This window comes from Carassius auratus, chromosome 14, assembly GCF_003368295.1.
Source record: "Carassius auratus strain Wakin chromosome 14, ASM336829v1, whole genome shotgun sequence".
NCBI classification, from domain to species: Eukaryota; Metazoa; Chordata; class Actinopteri; order Cypriniformes; family Cyprinidae; genus Carassius; species Carassius auratus.
Window position 1 is genome coordinate 12637490 of NC_039256.1, and position 12513 is coordinate 12650002.

The 12513-nt window shown below is 40.5% G+C and overlaps 1 protein-coding gene across 1 annotated transcript; it reads right to left on the minus strand.

Annotated features, from left to right (window-relative positions):
* Positions 1-4520: 4520 nt before the first annotated feature.
* Positions 4521-6118, minus strand: LOC113113300 (uncharacterized). Its single transcript, XM_026279428.1, has 3 exons — positions 6005-6118; positions 5146-5475; positions 4521-4828 (listed from the first exon to the last, which is right to left on the minus strand). The coding sequence occupies exons 1-3, from the start codon at positions 6048-6050 to the stop codon at positions 4521-4523; spliced, it is 684 nt and encodes a 227-aa protein (XP_026135213.1). The 5' UTR covers positions 6051-6118.
* Positions 6119-12513: the final 6395 nt, after the last annotated feature.

Consider the following 12513-nt stretch of genomic DNA (forward strand, 5'->3'; position numbering starts at 1 on the left):
AAGGTTCAAAGGGGGTTTCAACCAGACCCTCGAGAACTATAGCTAAATCCCAAGAAGGCATCTTGGTTTTCACTGTAGGCCTCAGTCGTCTGGCCCCACGAAGGAAGCGAGAGAGCAGAGGGCGTCTGCCGAATGGCACCCCGTCAATCAAGGCGTAGCAAGCCGAAAGAGCAGCCATGAAACCTTAAGAGTAGCAGGGCATATGCCTGTTGACAATTTCTCTTGCATGAAGTCCAGAACTAAAGAAATGTGGTAGTTGACTGGATCTTTATTGTGTACCACACACCACCTGCCAAACACACCCCATTTACTGCCATAACTCTGTCTAGAGAGCGCCACCTGCAGGAGGAAACTATAACCACAGCTGAATTCTTTCCACCGAGCTCTACTTTCATTTCATTCACTTCATGCTTTAAAATAAACTTACACTGATTTATTTAAACTTATTTATAAGATACATAACAGATGTTATATTAAAATATTAACTGAATATTTAACAAAAATTTATGATTTTTGTGAAAAATAATAATAATTTCAAAGTTTTATTTTAATCTAACTCAGAAAGCAGAATAAATACAGCATTGTCTCCATTTACAATTCTTGTGTGACATGTTTATCAATATTCTATAATGACACAAAGATCTTATGAAGAAAAATATATGAATGTGGTTAAACAGGTTAAAAACATCTCTAGGTTACGTATGTAACCCTAGTTCTCTTTTGAGGGAAAGAGACGCTGAATCAAACAACGCTTTGAGAAACGCGCTTAGCGTGAGCGACTCTGAATATCGCGTGTAATCAGTCCAATGGAAGAGCGTGAAGTCACAGGCGGGGTGACATAAGCAACCAGGAAGCCATAAAAGCACGTGCCGCGCAGCTGGCGTCAGCTTCGAGTACCAGCAAGCGCCAGCAGGGATGCCAGGGGTATGGCTCCGAGACGCAGCAACTCGTTCCCTTGAGGAACTAGGGTTACATACGTAACCTAGAGACTTTCCTCTTCAGGAACTCGAGCTGCGTCAAACAACGCTTTGGGGAACGAGTACCAACGCCGCCAGACTACCAAATCCCTGCCTAGTGTGTATCCAAAGAGCACAGCTTAGGATGAGAGGACAGAAGCGCCTGGAGTGACTGGCATGTCTAAGCCATAGAATTTTACAAACGTAGAGGGTGTGTACCACCCCACAGCATTGCAGATGTCCAGCATGGATACACCTGCTAGGAAGGCTTTGGAGGCCGCCATACCCCTAGTAGAGTGAGCCTTGGCTCCCGACAGCGGGGGACGACCAGAAAACTCATAGGTGGCGTTGATAACCTCGACTATCCAGCGACTAATAGTCTGCTTAGAAGCAGGAGAACCCCTCTTGGGGGGACCGTAGCATACAAGCAATTGGTGTGTTTTTCTCCACAGGGCAGCTCTGTGGACGTATGCATCAAGCGCTCGAACTGGACACATACAATTTAGCTTCACTTGGTCGAGCTCACAAAAGGGAGGAGGACAGAAGGCCTGCAGCACTACAGGTCGTGGTGTGACAGAGGGAACCTTATACGGGACTGTACTGGATGTCTCAGCCTCAGCGCACCGTGGAGGAAATGTGTAACTAAGGGGTGTCTTCCCAAAGACTGGCTATCGAGAAGGGCGTCGTAGGCCACAATGGCTGCCACATAAACCTTCAGCGTGGAGTGGGTCAACCCTGCAGAGAGCCTTGCCTGTAGAAACTCCAGAACTGTACCAACTGGGCAGTTTGCTGGGTCTAGGTGGTGGTCTCTGCACCATGAGGTGAAGAGTTTCCATCTCAGGGCGTACAGTTTCCTTGTTAAGGGAGCTCTGGATTGGAGGAGGGTCTCAACAAACTCGGTTGAGAGACCAGCTGCTAATAGTTGTGCCCCCTCAGGGGCCACACCGACAGCTTCCACAACCCCAGGCAAGGGTGAATTATATGCCCTGCGCCTGTGAGAATAGGTATGTCCTGATCGGTATCTCCCATGGACAGCCGTCGAGGAGCGAGACCAGGTTTGCAAACCATACTCGGCCTGGATAGAATGGGGCTAATAATAACAGACGGAACCTGTCCCAGCGTACTCTAGCCAGAACTCCAGGGAGCAGAGCAATAAGGGGAAAGTTAGTGCTAGTATTACACAGTGACAAAAGATCCCAGCACTGGGCCCTGATTCAAGAACCAAGGTTTCTTCCACATGTCTAAGGCACGGAGGCAGCACTGCGTGACCTTGATAGTGCGAAGTGGATTGCCCCTCGGGGAAAATCCCTTAGTCTTGAGCCACCACTGTAGGGGTCTCATGTACAGCAGGCCAAGAGGTATCACGTTGGACGCAGCTGCCATCAGACCCAGCACTCTTTGAAATTGTTTGACAGTGAGTGACTGAGATGAGGATCGATTCGATACGAGCAGGGGACAATCGTGCCTGCATCGCGGTCGAATCCCATACTACGCCTTGATAGGTGGTTCTCTGAACCGGAGAAAGTACACTCTTCTTGGCGTTCAGTCTCAAACCCAGCTCCCCCATATGTGGGGGAAAGACATCTCGATGCCGAGCCGCAACCTGCTCTGACTGAGCTAAAATCAACCAGTTGTCGATATAGTTGAGAATGCGAATGCCCTGCATGCGCAGGGGAACCAGAGCCGCCCGCGTCTACACATTTTGTGAACGTGTGCAAGGCCGAAGGGAAGTACTCGATATTGGTAGGCTTTCCACGCTGCTAAAAAATCCCTTGTCTAGCTCTTTCAGCAGGTCGGCTTGGTACGCCTGCAACACCGCCATGGTGTGCAGACATGCACCAGCCTGACCTGCAGCCGCATACCCTTTGCCCACCAAAGCCGATGTTGTTCTGAGTGGCTTGGAGGCCAATGGCAGGCCTTCAGAGACGATGCAGCACCGGGGGACAGATAGCTCGAGAGCGTCAGAGATTGGGCGCCGGATCTGGCGGAAGTGGAAGGGGATATTGACCACTTGCGAACCCCACGGGTGCAGCCGCCATTCTGCCTCTGCAGAAGTGGGACCAGCACCGAGGGAATGCTGGCGAAGGCTCCCTCCTCGAAGAGGGCCCTCCGTGAATGAAGCAGCCACACCGCCATTATCTCACAGTGCACCCTCAAGGGCCAACTCAGCGTGCTTCGCTCCCAGGCAGACCACGCATAGGCTGTGTATCCCCGCTCGTTATATATCGCGGGCAGGGAGGAGCAGACAACCTATAACGCGATCTGGATTCGACTTGGAGCTCTAACTGAACAGATGACAGTAAATAAAACTCACAAGACAAACAAGTGACATTCACACACAGAGCGCTTGCTGAAAGACGCAAAGCTGACGCCAGCCTCGCGGCACGTGCTTTTATAGCTTCCTGGTCGCTTAAGTCACCCCGCCTGTGACGTCACGCTCTTCAATTTGACTGATTACACACGTTATTCAGAGTCACTCACGCTAAGCGCGTTCCCCAAAGTGTTGTTTGACGCAGCTCGAGTTCCTGGGAGGAACTGCACATGCAAGCAAAAGTTTAAAAACAGAAAACACCAGTGACCCAAAAACTGACACAGAGATGACGGATCAAACAGATAAAACTTAAAACGAGAGACACTGTATATAAAATAAATCAACCAAAACCAACAGAATAAAGTAAAAGAGCAAGAGCAGGAATGTGAAGTAAACTCATTTCTAGCAGATGGAAAATAAACACACAGAATGACTTCACAATCTGCCAGATCTGATTTAGAGAAAGAAATATCATGCATGAACAGAAGAGATTTCAAGTAAAGGTATAAAATACTACTAATTAATTCAAAGCATAAAGTCAAATGAAAAAATAAGCAACAACACTGTTACCAAGAACAAAAACAAAAAACTATAATTTAAAAAATAATTTAAAATTTTGTTTTGAAAAATCTAATCACAGAAAAACTAAACCTGTAGAAAAGGTCTCCTGGCTTATTCTGTAGATCTCCTGTCGTGAAAGCTGGATTCATGAGAGAATCTGTGACAATATGACATTATGTCATTTCTCATAGATGTGATGATCTGCTGCTGGTCTCATGAATCTTCTGCTTCATGTCGTTCTCTAAATCTTCTCATTCTCAGTTTCTGATCTTCCTGATTCTTTCCTAATAGCATCACATGATCATCACCTTCACACTCTTAATATTTGCATGTCAAATCCATGATGGTGATAATAAATGTCTCTCACCTGATGTGTGTCTCAGTTCAATGTGAAACAAACCCAAAAGAACCATCAGCTGAAAACACCAGACCAGCACAAACACAGTCACTGAAAACACTAAAAAACAACAATCAGACAGACATCGGAAACCATCCTTCATATTTCCTTAAGTGTGTTTAGTTAAACTCAGATGTCTGTGTGCTTCTGGTCACTGCAGAGGTCAAACTAGAGGTCACAGATGCAGTAGTGGGTCCTGTACTAAAACATCAGTGCAGAATAACCTGCTTTCTCTCTAAACTACATCAACACAATTCACTGTTGTGGTCATGAAATTAATGACACTTTTCAAGAATTAGAAATGACTGTTTTGCATCATTGGTGTTGCCGTGTTTTTTATAAATATGTGGACATTCACTGAAAGCTCACCAGGACAGGGTTTGAGTCTAACGGTCTTCTGTCCGTGACTGACGTGGTTCTTCACACTGCAGGTGATGTTTCCATCAGTTCCCTCATTCAGATCAAAGCTGGAGTTTCCATCCATCAGAGGATCTCCATTCAGAGTCCAGCTGTAGAGGAGCTGATCGCCCTCAGAGGAGCAGGACGCCCTCATCACCCCACTGGAGGAGCAGCTGATGGACACTTCCACTGAGCCAATAGGAGCTGGAGGGAGGGACACGTGATCGTCACACAACCCTTCCTCAACTAAGTCAATGTCAAGACATTTCTGAACCAAATGTGCTGCTGAGGTGAAAACTGGACTGAACTAAACATGCAGCATAGGTTAGTCATGTGACAACAATGTATCAAATGAGTGTTTAAATTGTTTTCACATTAATTTAAAACAGCAGATAGTGTACAGTTATTTAATAAAGAGCTGCATTATTAAAAACCTTGACAGAGATTCAACTGATTTATTTGAGAGTGAAATCTTTGGAGAACAAGAGATTGTAATGTGTCTGAAGAGAGAGTTTCTGTACCTTCAACATTCACTTGAAGATCTGTAGATGTGACTGAGCCGTCTGAGTGAGAGAAACTTACTGTGTAATTCCCTGAATCTGCTCTGATCACACGGTTTATGATCAGAGTCCCTTTAATGACTGTAACAGGTCTGTTTCTATAAAGATCACAAACTCTCATCGTGTCATTCTTTACTCTACAAATTGGATCAGTTGCTGTGTTGTAGTTTATATTCTTTTGTATCGTCGTGTCATATACACTAGTGTTCTGCACCATCAGCAGATTGAGTTTGTGTCCCAGAGCTGCATAACAGATATCAGACTGATTAAACCTGCAGAACTGATCCAGACCTGAAAAACAAAACACACACATGAATGTCTATAAAGAGAGAAGAACTGTTGCTTTGAATGAGTGAAAGAGGAAGTTAGACAAAAAGCTGTAAGAAATAGAGGGAAAGTAAACAATTTAACTAAATTGTTACCTAAATTTGCAAGGTAAAGTAATAAGTTTATACTGTTATACTTTAAAAAGAGAGATTTCTAATGAGAGTTTGTGGAGATTAATTAGAGGGTGATGAATTCAGACTTCTTCACAAAGTGAACTTAAAGCCACAAACTTTACATTTCAACTTCATGAGTCTGTAACAATAAATATAGTTGTATAGCACTTGCATATCATTGCTCTATTGATGCTTTTGATTGTTTTGATTGTCCTTCTTTGTAAGTTTGGATAAAGTGTCTGCTATGTCTAAATGTAATGTAAATGTAACATAAAACATTTTACAACAATAAAGACTAGAGCACTGCAAACTGTTCTGAATCCAATCTAGAGCTTTTTTAGTTTAATTCTTCCTTTTCTTTTTATGTGAAAGTGACTCACATGCAGTAGTTTGCAGCAGCAGCATCAGTCCAAAGATCAGCATCATTTCTCAGAACAGTCCGGTTTCCAGAAGGGCCCAATCCCAGCAGAAGAGTGTGATGCTGCTTCAGTGTCTTCGACAGAAGAGCCCAACTAACACTCATCTGTGTACAATATATTAATACACCTACTGCAGTTTCTGTTGAAGAAAAGGAAGTTGAGGGCATATGCTGATGCAGTTTGTGATCTCACATCTTGCAAAAGCCAAGGTACAAAAATAACCAGCTAATAAATTTGTTTTTCAGTCATTGTGTGGACCGCGGTCAAGTGAGCAGCTATCTGGATTTTGCTGCACATCTGTTTGTGGAATTATGGAACGGATACATGAAGCAGCCAAAAAGCATGCTAATATTGGACATTATAAAGGATAGAGTTTACTGTGTAGATTTGGAGAAAAATAAAGTCTGTTAAAATACATTATAACACTGATTATTTCCTGCTTTTTCAACATGCATTATTAGAATTCCTTAAGAGTTTACATTAAATATTCAATAAATCATTTTTCAGAATGACCATTACGCTGTCTGATTCATGAGTCAAGAGTTTTACAGTCTGATTTGGGAGAAAATTTAACACAAGGTCTGTCACAATACAATATATCTAACCACCATTTCATGATTTTCATACAGGCATTATGGAAGTTCCTTCAGAGGGACCATGAAATCTTCAGCAGTTTGTCCGATGTTAATGTACAATGTCTTGTGTGAGAATAATGTTAGTGTTCCTGATGAAAACGATGAGATGCTAAAACCTGACAACTGCAGCAGCTCTACAGAAGAAGAGTAATAAATAAGCATTTCATGCTGTAGAATAAAGAGGGTCTAAAGCAGGTCCTTGTACGTGTTACGAGATGCAACCCGAAAGAAAGTTTGTTTAAATTGTTTTTGTTTTTTTAAATACTTGCATATAATCAATAGAAGTGATCAGTAATAATCAAAAGGTAGGAGTGTTATGGAAATTTTAAATTTTGCATTGATTATATTAATCTCACTGAAGATTAACATAGTATGTAATCCATAGGGACACTGATTTCTTTGTGTAACCTGTACACATAACTGACATTCAAAATTGAGTTTTTGACTGTCACTGGGTAAGATAACTACCTGATAATAATAATATTATGGCATTTTCTGTTACACGAGAGAGATTATCTGAGTGGACAGTGCTATGCAGGGATGGACTGGGGGTGAAAAACTGCCCTGGATTTCCTCCCAAATAGGCCCACCACAGCTACAAACAGTAGCTACTATTCCACAATATTACAGCATTCCTGTCACATTTATGACAAATAACATCACAAAACCCATGTGACCCTGCTGACAAAAACAGTAGAAACCATCACAGAAATTGTAATGTTTTCCACTACAAATACCACTACAAATCATCAACTTTTAACCATTAAATAATGGTATCGTGTAGTGTTTTTTGGGATATATTACATTAGGATTAAGTGGTTTTAACAAAATCCACCAACAGAAGGCGACCAATTAACAGTAGAGACCAATAGGCACCATTACAGTCTCCATTAAAACAAATTTCATTATAACCAGTAAAATCATTATAAATAATGTGGTTTTCTTCTCTCTTTTTTTCAGTAGGGGATTGTTTTATTGTATGAAGTAAATACTTGAAATCTATAGAAAAAGCAGAATGCAAAATGTGTAATATGACAATAATAAGCATAAAACTGAATTGAGAAACATGAAACAACAGAATTCTTCAATCTGAGTATTCACATCTCTCTCTGTGTGTGTGTGTGTGTGTGTATGTGATGTTAATCAGACTTGTCACCTTATAGGCGATTTCATTAATTCTATGTTCAAGCTCAATAAGCCTATATCTTAAAAGTAACTGAATCACTGCAGTCTCTTTATGACAGAATGGAATATTCATATCAGACGATGCTGAGTAATAAATCGCAGTGAAAGTTCAGACTAGGGGTGTGCTGGGATTTTAACATAGTGCTCATAGGCTACATGCTCTATAGCAGGGATGGGCCACTTTGATAGTGACGAGGGCCAGCATTTGTTCTCCATTATACCAAGGGGCCAGATTACTAATCCAAGTTCACACACCTTTTGCATCTTTATCAATTTCCTTTTTATTGAAGGAAATTAAAGTAGGCTATATTTAATGTAATTTGAAAATTAACTATAAAACTATAAACTATTAACTATAAAACTTGTGCAGTTAAGCTAATTGAGAGGGGAAACTTGTTGTCAGTTGACAGCAATATCACCCCAACAAATAAACATCTCAATTGCATTGTCTGTAAATTTGCAACAAGCAAATGACTGGAAATCTAATAGCTTTTAAAACCTGCATTTCACATTTCAGCTTTTAATAAATTTTTTAAGAAAAGGGAAGAGTCAAAAGTTTAACTTATTATATTAATTTAAACAATTATTATTGTTATTATTATATTTAATAACATAAATATATTTTAGTGTCTTAATAGATTTTTATAATGCATTAGCTTTTTGTCGATCCACTGGTTCACATTTAAAAATATGTAGCAAAAATAGCAGACGTGCTTATTGAAAAAGCACATTCATTCTCTGCAGCAAGTTTCACTTTCAGAACTGCAGAAATATATCCGTTTCCCCGGTAACTGCAGAATAAAACAGCACGCCTGACTTTGAAACATGCAGCGCTCAAGTTTATTCAGTGAAATCATAGCTTTTTGAAGTTTAATCTACATACTAATCTATATTGCAGTTCTTGTCATTCTGTCCACAAAGGGAAACCCTAAGAACTCACATGCATTTGGCAAAAAACTTTTTTGACAATGCATTTTACCCTTGAAATTTGAGGCAAGTGCAACCCGTTGTTTGTGCGTAGTGGTATGATGGAGATTTAAATAACAGATTTCCAAACAATCCTATAACATATAAGTATAAAATGATCCAGCAGGCCGTTCCAAAAACAATGCGGGCCGTATACAGCAGTTTCGGTTTCTGATTAGCAAAAATAGATTGCATTAGCTCCCCCTTTTGTCAGCTGTCAACCTCACTTTATCTGACACTTTTTCTTTGATGATGAATCAGTAGGCCGACGGCCTTCGGATGTATGGCCGTGCTGGACTTCTCCAGAACCTCCAGATGGCCAGTCAGCCCCCGAACAGGACACAGGTGATTTCTTTTGTACCGGTATGATGGTTGTGGATTTGAGATATGTGGGGATGAGTGCCTGACTCAGCGAGGTGTTGAAGATATCTGTTAGGACATCTGTCAACTGTGCAGCACAGTGTTTCAGTACACGGTCAGGTATGTCATCAAGACCTGCAGCCTTGTGAGGGTTAATCCTAGATAGGGTCTTCCTTACATCGGCTGGAGACAGACATAGCACCTGGTTGTTGGGAGGTATGGGCAGTTTTTGTGAATTGATTGTTTTGTTTTGCATTTTTGATGCCACAGGACAGATTGGTTCTTGCTGTTCTGAGCCCGCAAGCCTCTGCTGTCATCCACGGCTTCTGGTTTGCACGTGTGGTGATGGTCTTGGTGACTGTCACATCATCATCATCATCATCATCATCATCATCATTTCACAACTTTTAAGCAAACATGTGAAATGAATTGCAACATTTAGGGTTCATGCAAACAAAACTCTGAATTAGCATTTGCATTTAGCGTTTCTGCTGCCACCTGCTGGTTAAATGAAGAGTCACATAATTCTTTCATCATAAACCAAGTAAATCTTGACAGATGCTTTATAAAAATTGTGTGGTTATTTGTAGGGCTTTTTTCTCGATCCTTTTATTTTCCGGATCAGTCTCGACCCATGCATTAAACAGGGTCAGACACATTATCATTTCCTCATCCTCTTCTTTTCCAAAGATGAAAATATCAGACTTGCTCTCAACATGAGCGAGTGAGTAAACAGGACTTTCTCTCTCTGCCAGGGGCATTAGCTTCTCTGACTGGATCTGTCTCTCTTCTCTCTAGGGATGAGGTGGAGAAGCATTTTGAAGGCATTTATGGGTCACTCTGTGAGATGGTCAGCAGGGTCAAAAAGGTAATCAGGAAGTGTTATAAATCTATAAATCTTAGTTATACAATCTATACAATCCAGCTAATCTTAGTTAGACTACCATTTAAATGTTTAGTGTTAAAAAGTTTTTTGTCTTTAATCAAGAAGGATGCATTAAATTGATTAAAAAAAATCATATTTCTATTAAATTCTGTTCTTTTTCCTATTTATCAACGAATCCTGAAAAGAAATACGATTTCCACAAGAAAAGCTTTCAATATTAAAAATAATACTTTGATAATAAGAAATGTTTTTGAGCAGCAAATCAGAATATAATGATTTCTGTTAAATTTGTAATATTTCACAATGGTTATTTTTACCGTTTGTATGATCATATAAATCTAGCCTTGATGAGCATATAGGAGACAAATTTTTTTTTATTTATTTACAGAACCAAACTTTTGAACAGTAATGTATATAAACCATTAGAACAAATTCAGGTTTCTTCTACTTTCCCATATTTTTAAACATGCGCATGAGTGCAGGACATAATCTCTCGCAACAGCTCATTGGTCTAAAAGCAATTAAAGCATTTACATGCCTGTTAAGCACAATTCAATCACAGTTATCATAATTGCATAATGTGAGTACTCTTATGATCTTACTCACAGTATTGATTTAACTTGATTACAGTGCTGCTTTAGAAGCATTTCTAGAATTTCAAAAGCAATGGTCTTTTCTCTCTCATACATAAAAATTATCACATCATTCGCAATGTTGCATAATAAAAACATAAAGCCACATTATGTCACATATGCAGTATCTGCTTCCTTTCTTTCCCTTTTATCCTTTTTCTAACTGGTTCTGACAGATGACTATTACTGATCATGTTTTCTTCCAAATGTTGTATGAGTTATAATTAAATAGATTACACTAGGAGCTTTTCCTCTAGACACACCCAAAAGCACATGCATGTTTTGCTCATGCATGGATGGATGCACAATCTGAAACTTGTTTTAATGAAATAAACAATCCATTCTGTTGATGGATCTGCACCTATGGGAATAGGCAGGAAGAGTGTTTGACCCTCTAATTCTATGATCCAGACTCTGCGTGTGTTCATACTGAAATGCCCCTGATGGTGACACACTTTAACTACATTAACGTTCTGTGGACAGCAGCAGCATGAACAGTAATGTGTTACATTCACATTATTTATCAAACTGTTTGTGTGTGTTAGGGCATGAAAGGTGCAGATGGTTACAGTGATTCTGATGAAGTCCAGTATGACGCATGAAAAGAATTAAAGAAGAGGGCAAGATCAGAGAAGAGGGAGACTGTAGTGATAAAATCACCTACACTAAACTAAAACACATAATGCAAACTAAATATACGGAGCATTCCATGTTTTAGTTTCAATAATTATAGGTTCTTAACTTTTCACAAAATAGTGCATGTCAACCTCAGGAGATAAAACTAAATATTATATCAGCATTACTCAAAAAATGGTTTAAGACATTTAAACAATAATATTGGGCATCAAAATTAAATAGAAAAATAAAAGATAAAGGGGTTGAATTAAATCATCACTCAGCACCTTTCTGAAACGCGCTTTTTACAAAGCTCATCTGTATGAAAAGCGAGGTGTACGCTGATTGGCCAGCTATCCAGTGTGTTGTGATTGGCTGTTTACCTCAAGCGTGTGCCGTGTGACGAAAATGTTACACCCCTTAACATACTGTGATGCAGTCTCCCGGCACAACCGGACAAAACAAATAAATCCCATTACAAACAAGGCATTTGTTGCATCCAGTAGGGACATAATTACTTGATTATAATGACTTATACTGTGTTTTTATACGTTGTGTTGTGTATCACACCCCATAAACATAAAACCATGTCTGCATTTGTGATTGGAGAAATTACAAAAATAAGCACTACTCTACACTGCTTAAAACTCACGTTTGAATCATCAGTGGTGAATTCTTAAAAAATAAAACATGTACTTACAGGCTTTGAGTCAGAAGCACCAGACTGTCCTTGCAAAGTTGGAGCTGCCTCACTTTTGGGATTCTCCGGACCTTATTCCTCACCCGCCTAGGATTCCTGCTCTGGGTTTGAGTCACTGCTGCTTGAGTGGTCTGGACATGATTAATCTGGGGTTATGCCATCGTCTTCCTACGTTCTCATTGCTGACTGTCTGACCTACAAATAAAATTTTTTTACCTTGCACTTGGATCTCGTGACTCAATCATTGTGACAGAACGGAACAACTAGAATGGAGCCAGCAAGCTCGGCAGAATTACAAAACTTTTTAACCAGTAGTTACTCTCACATGGAACGCCAGGAGGATCAGATGATGGCCACGGGTCGTGCTGTTTAAGCCCTGGTCGCTCCGGTTTCGGAACTTACCACTCAATTTCAGCGCTTCAAGTTAGAGACCGTCTCTTCTCAGCAACCACCTGGGTCCAATCCACCAGCTGCTGTGGATCAAAGCATCC

What these genes read in the sequence shown, in the direction of transcription:
- LOC113113300 (XM_026279428.1), bottom strand. Translation starts at nt 6,050, where the DNA reads ATGATGCTGATCTTTGGACTGATGCTGCTGCTGCAAACTACTGCAT. An exon ending in GCTGCTGCAAACTACTGCAT is followed by an intron (nt 5,476 to 6,004) that starts GTGAGTCACTTT and finishes TTTGTTTTTCAG; the next exon opens with GTCTGGATCAGTTCTGCAGG. An exon ending in TCTTCAAGTGAATGTTGAAG is followed by an intron (nt 4,829 to 5,145) that starts GTACAGAAACTC and finishes CCCTCCCTCCAG; the next exon opens with CTCCTATTGGCTCAGTGGAA.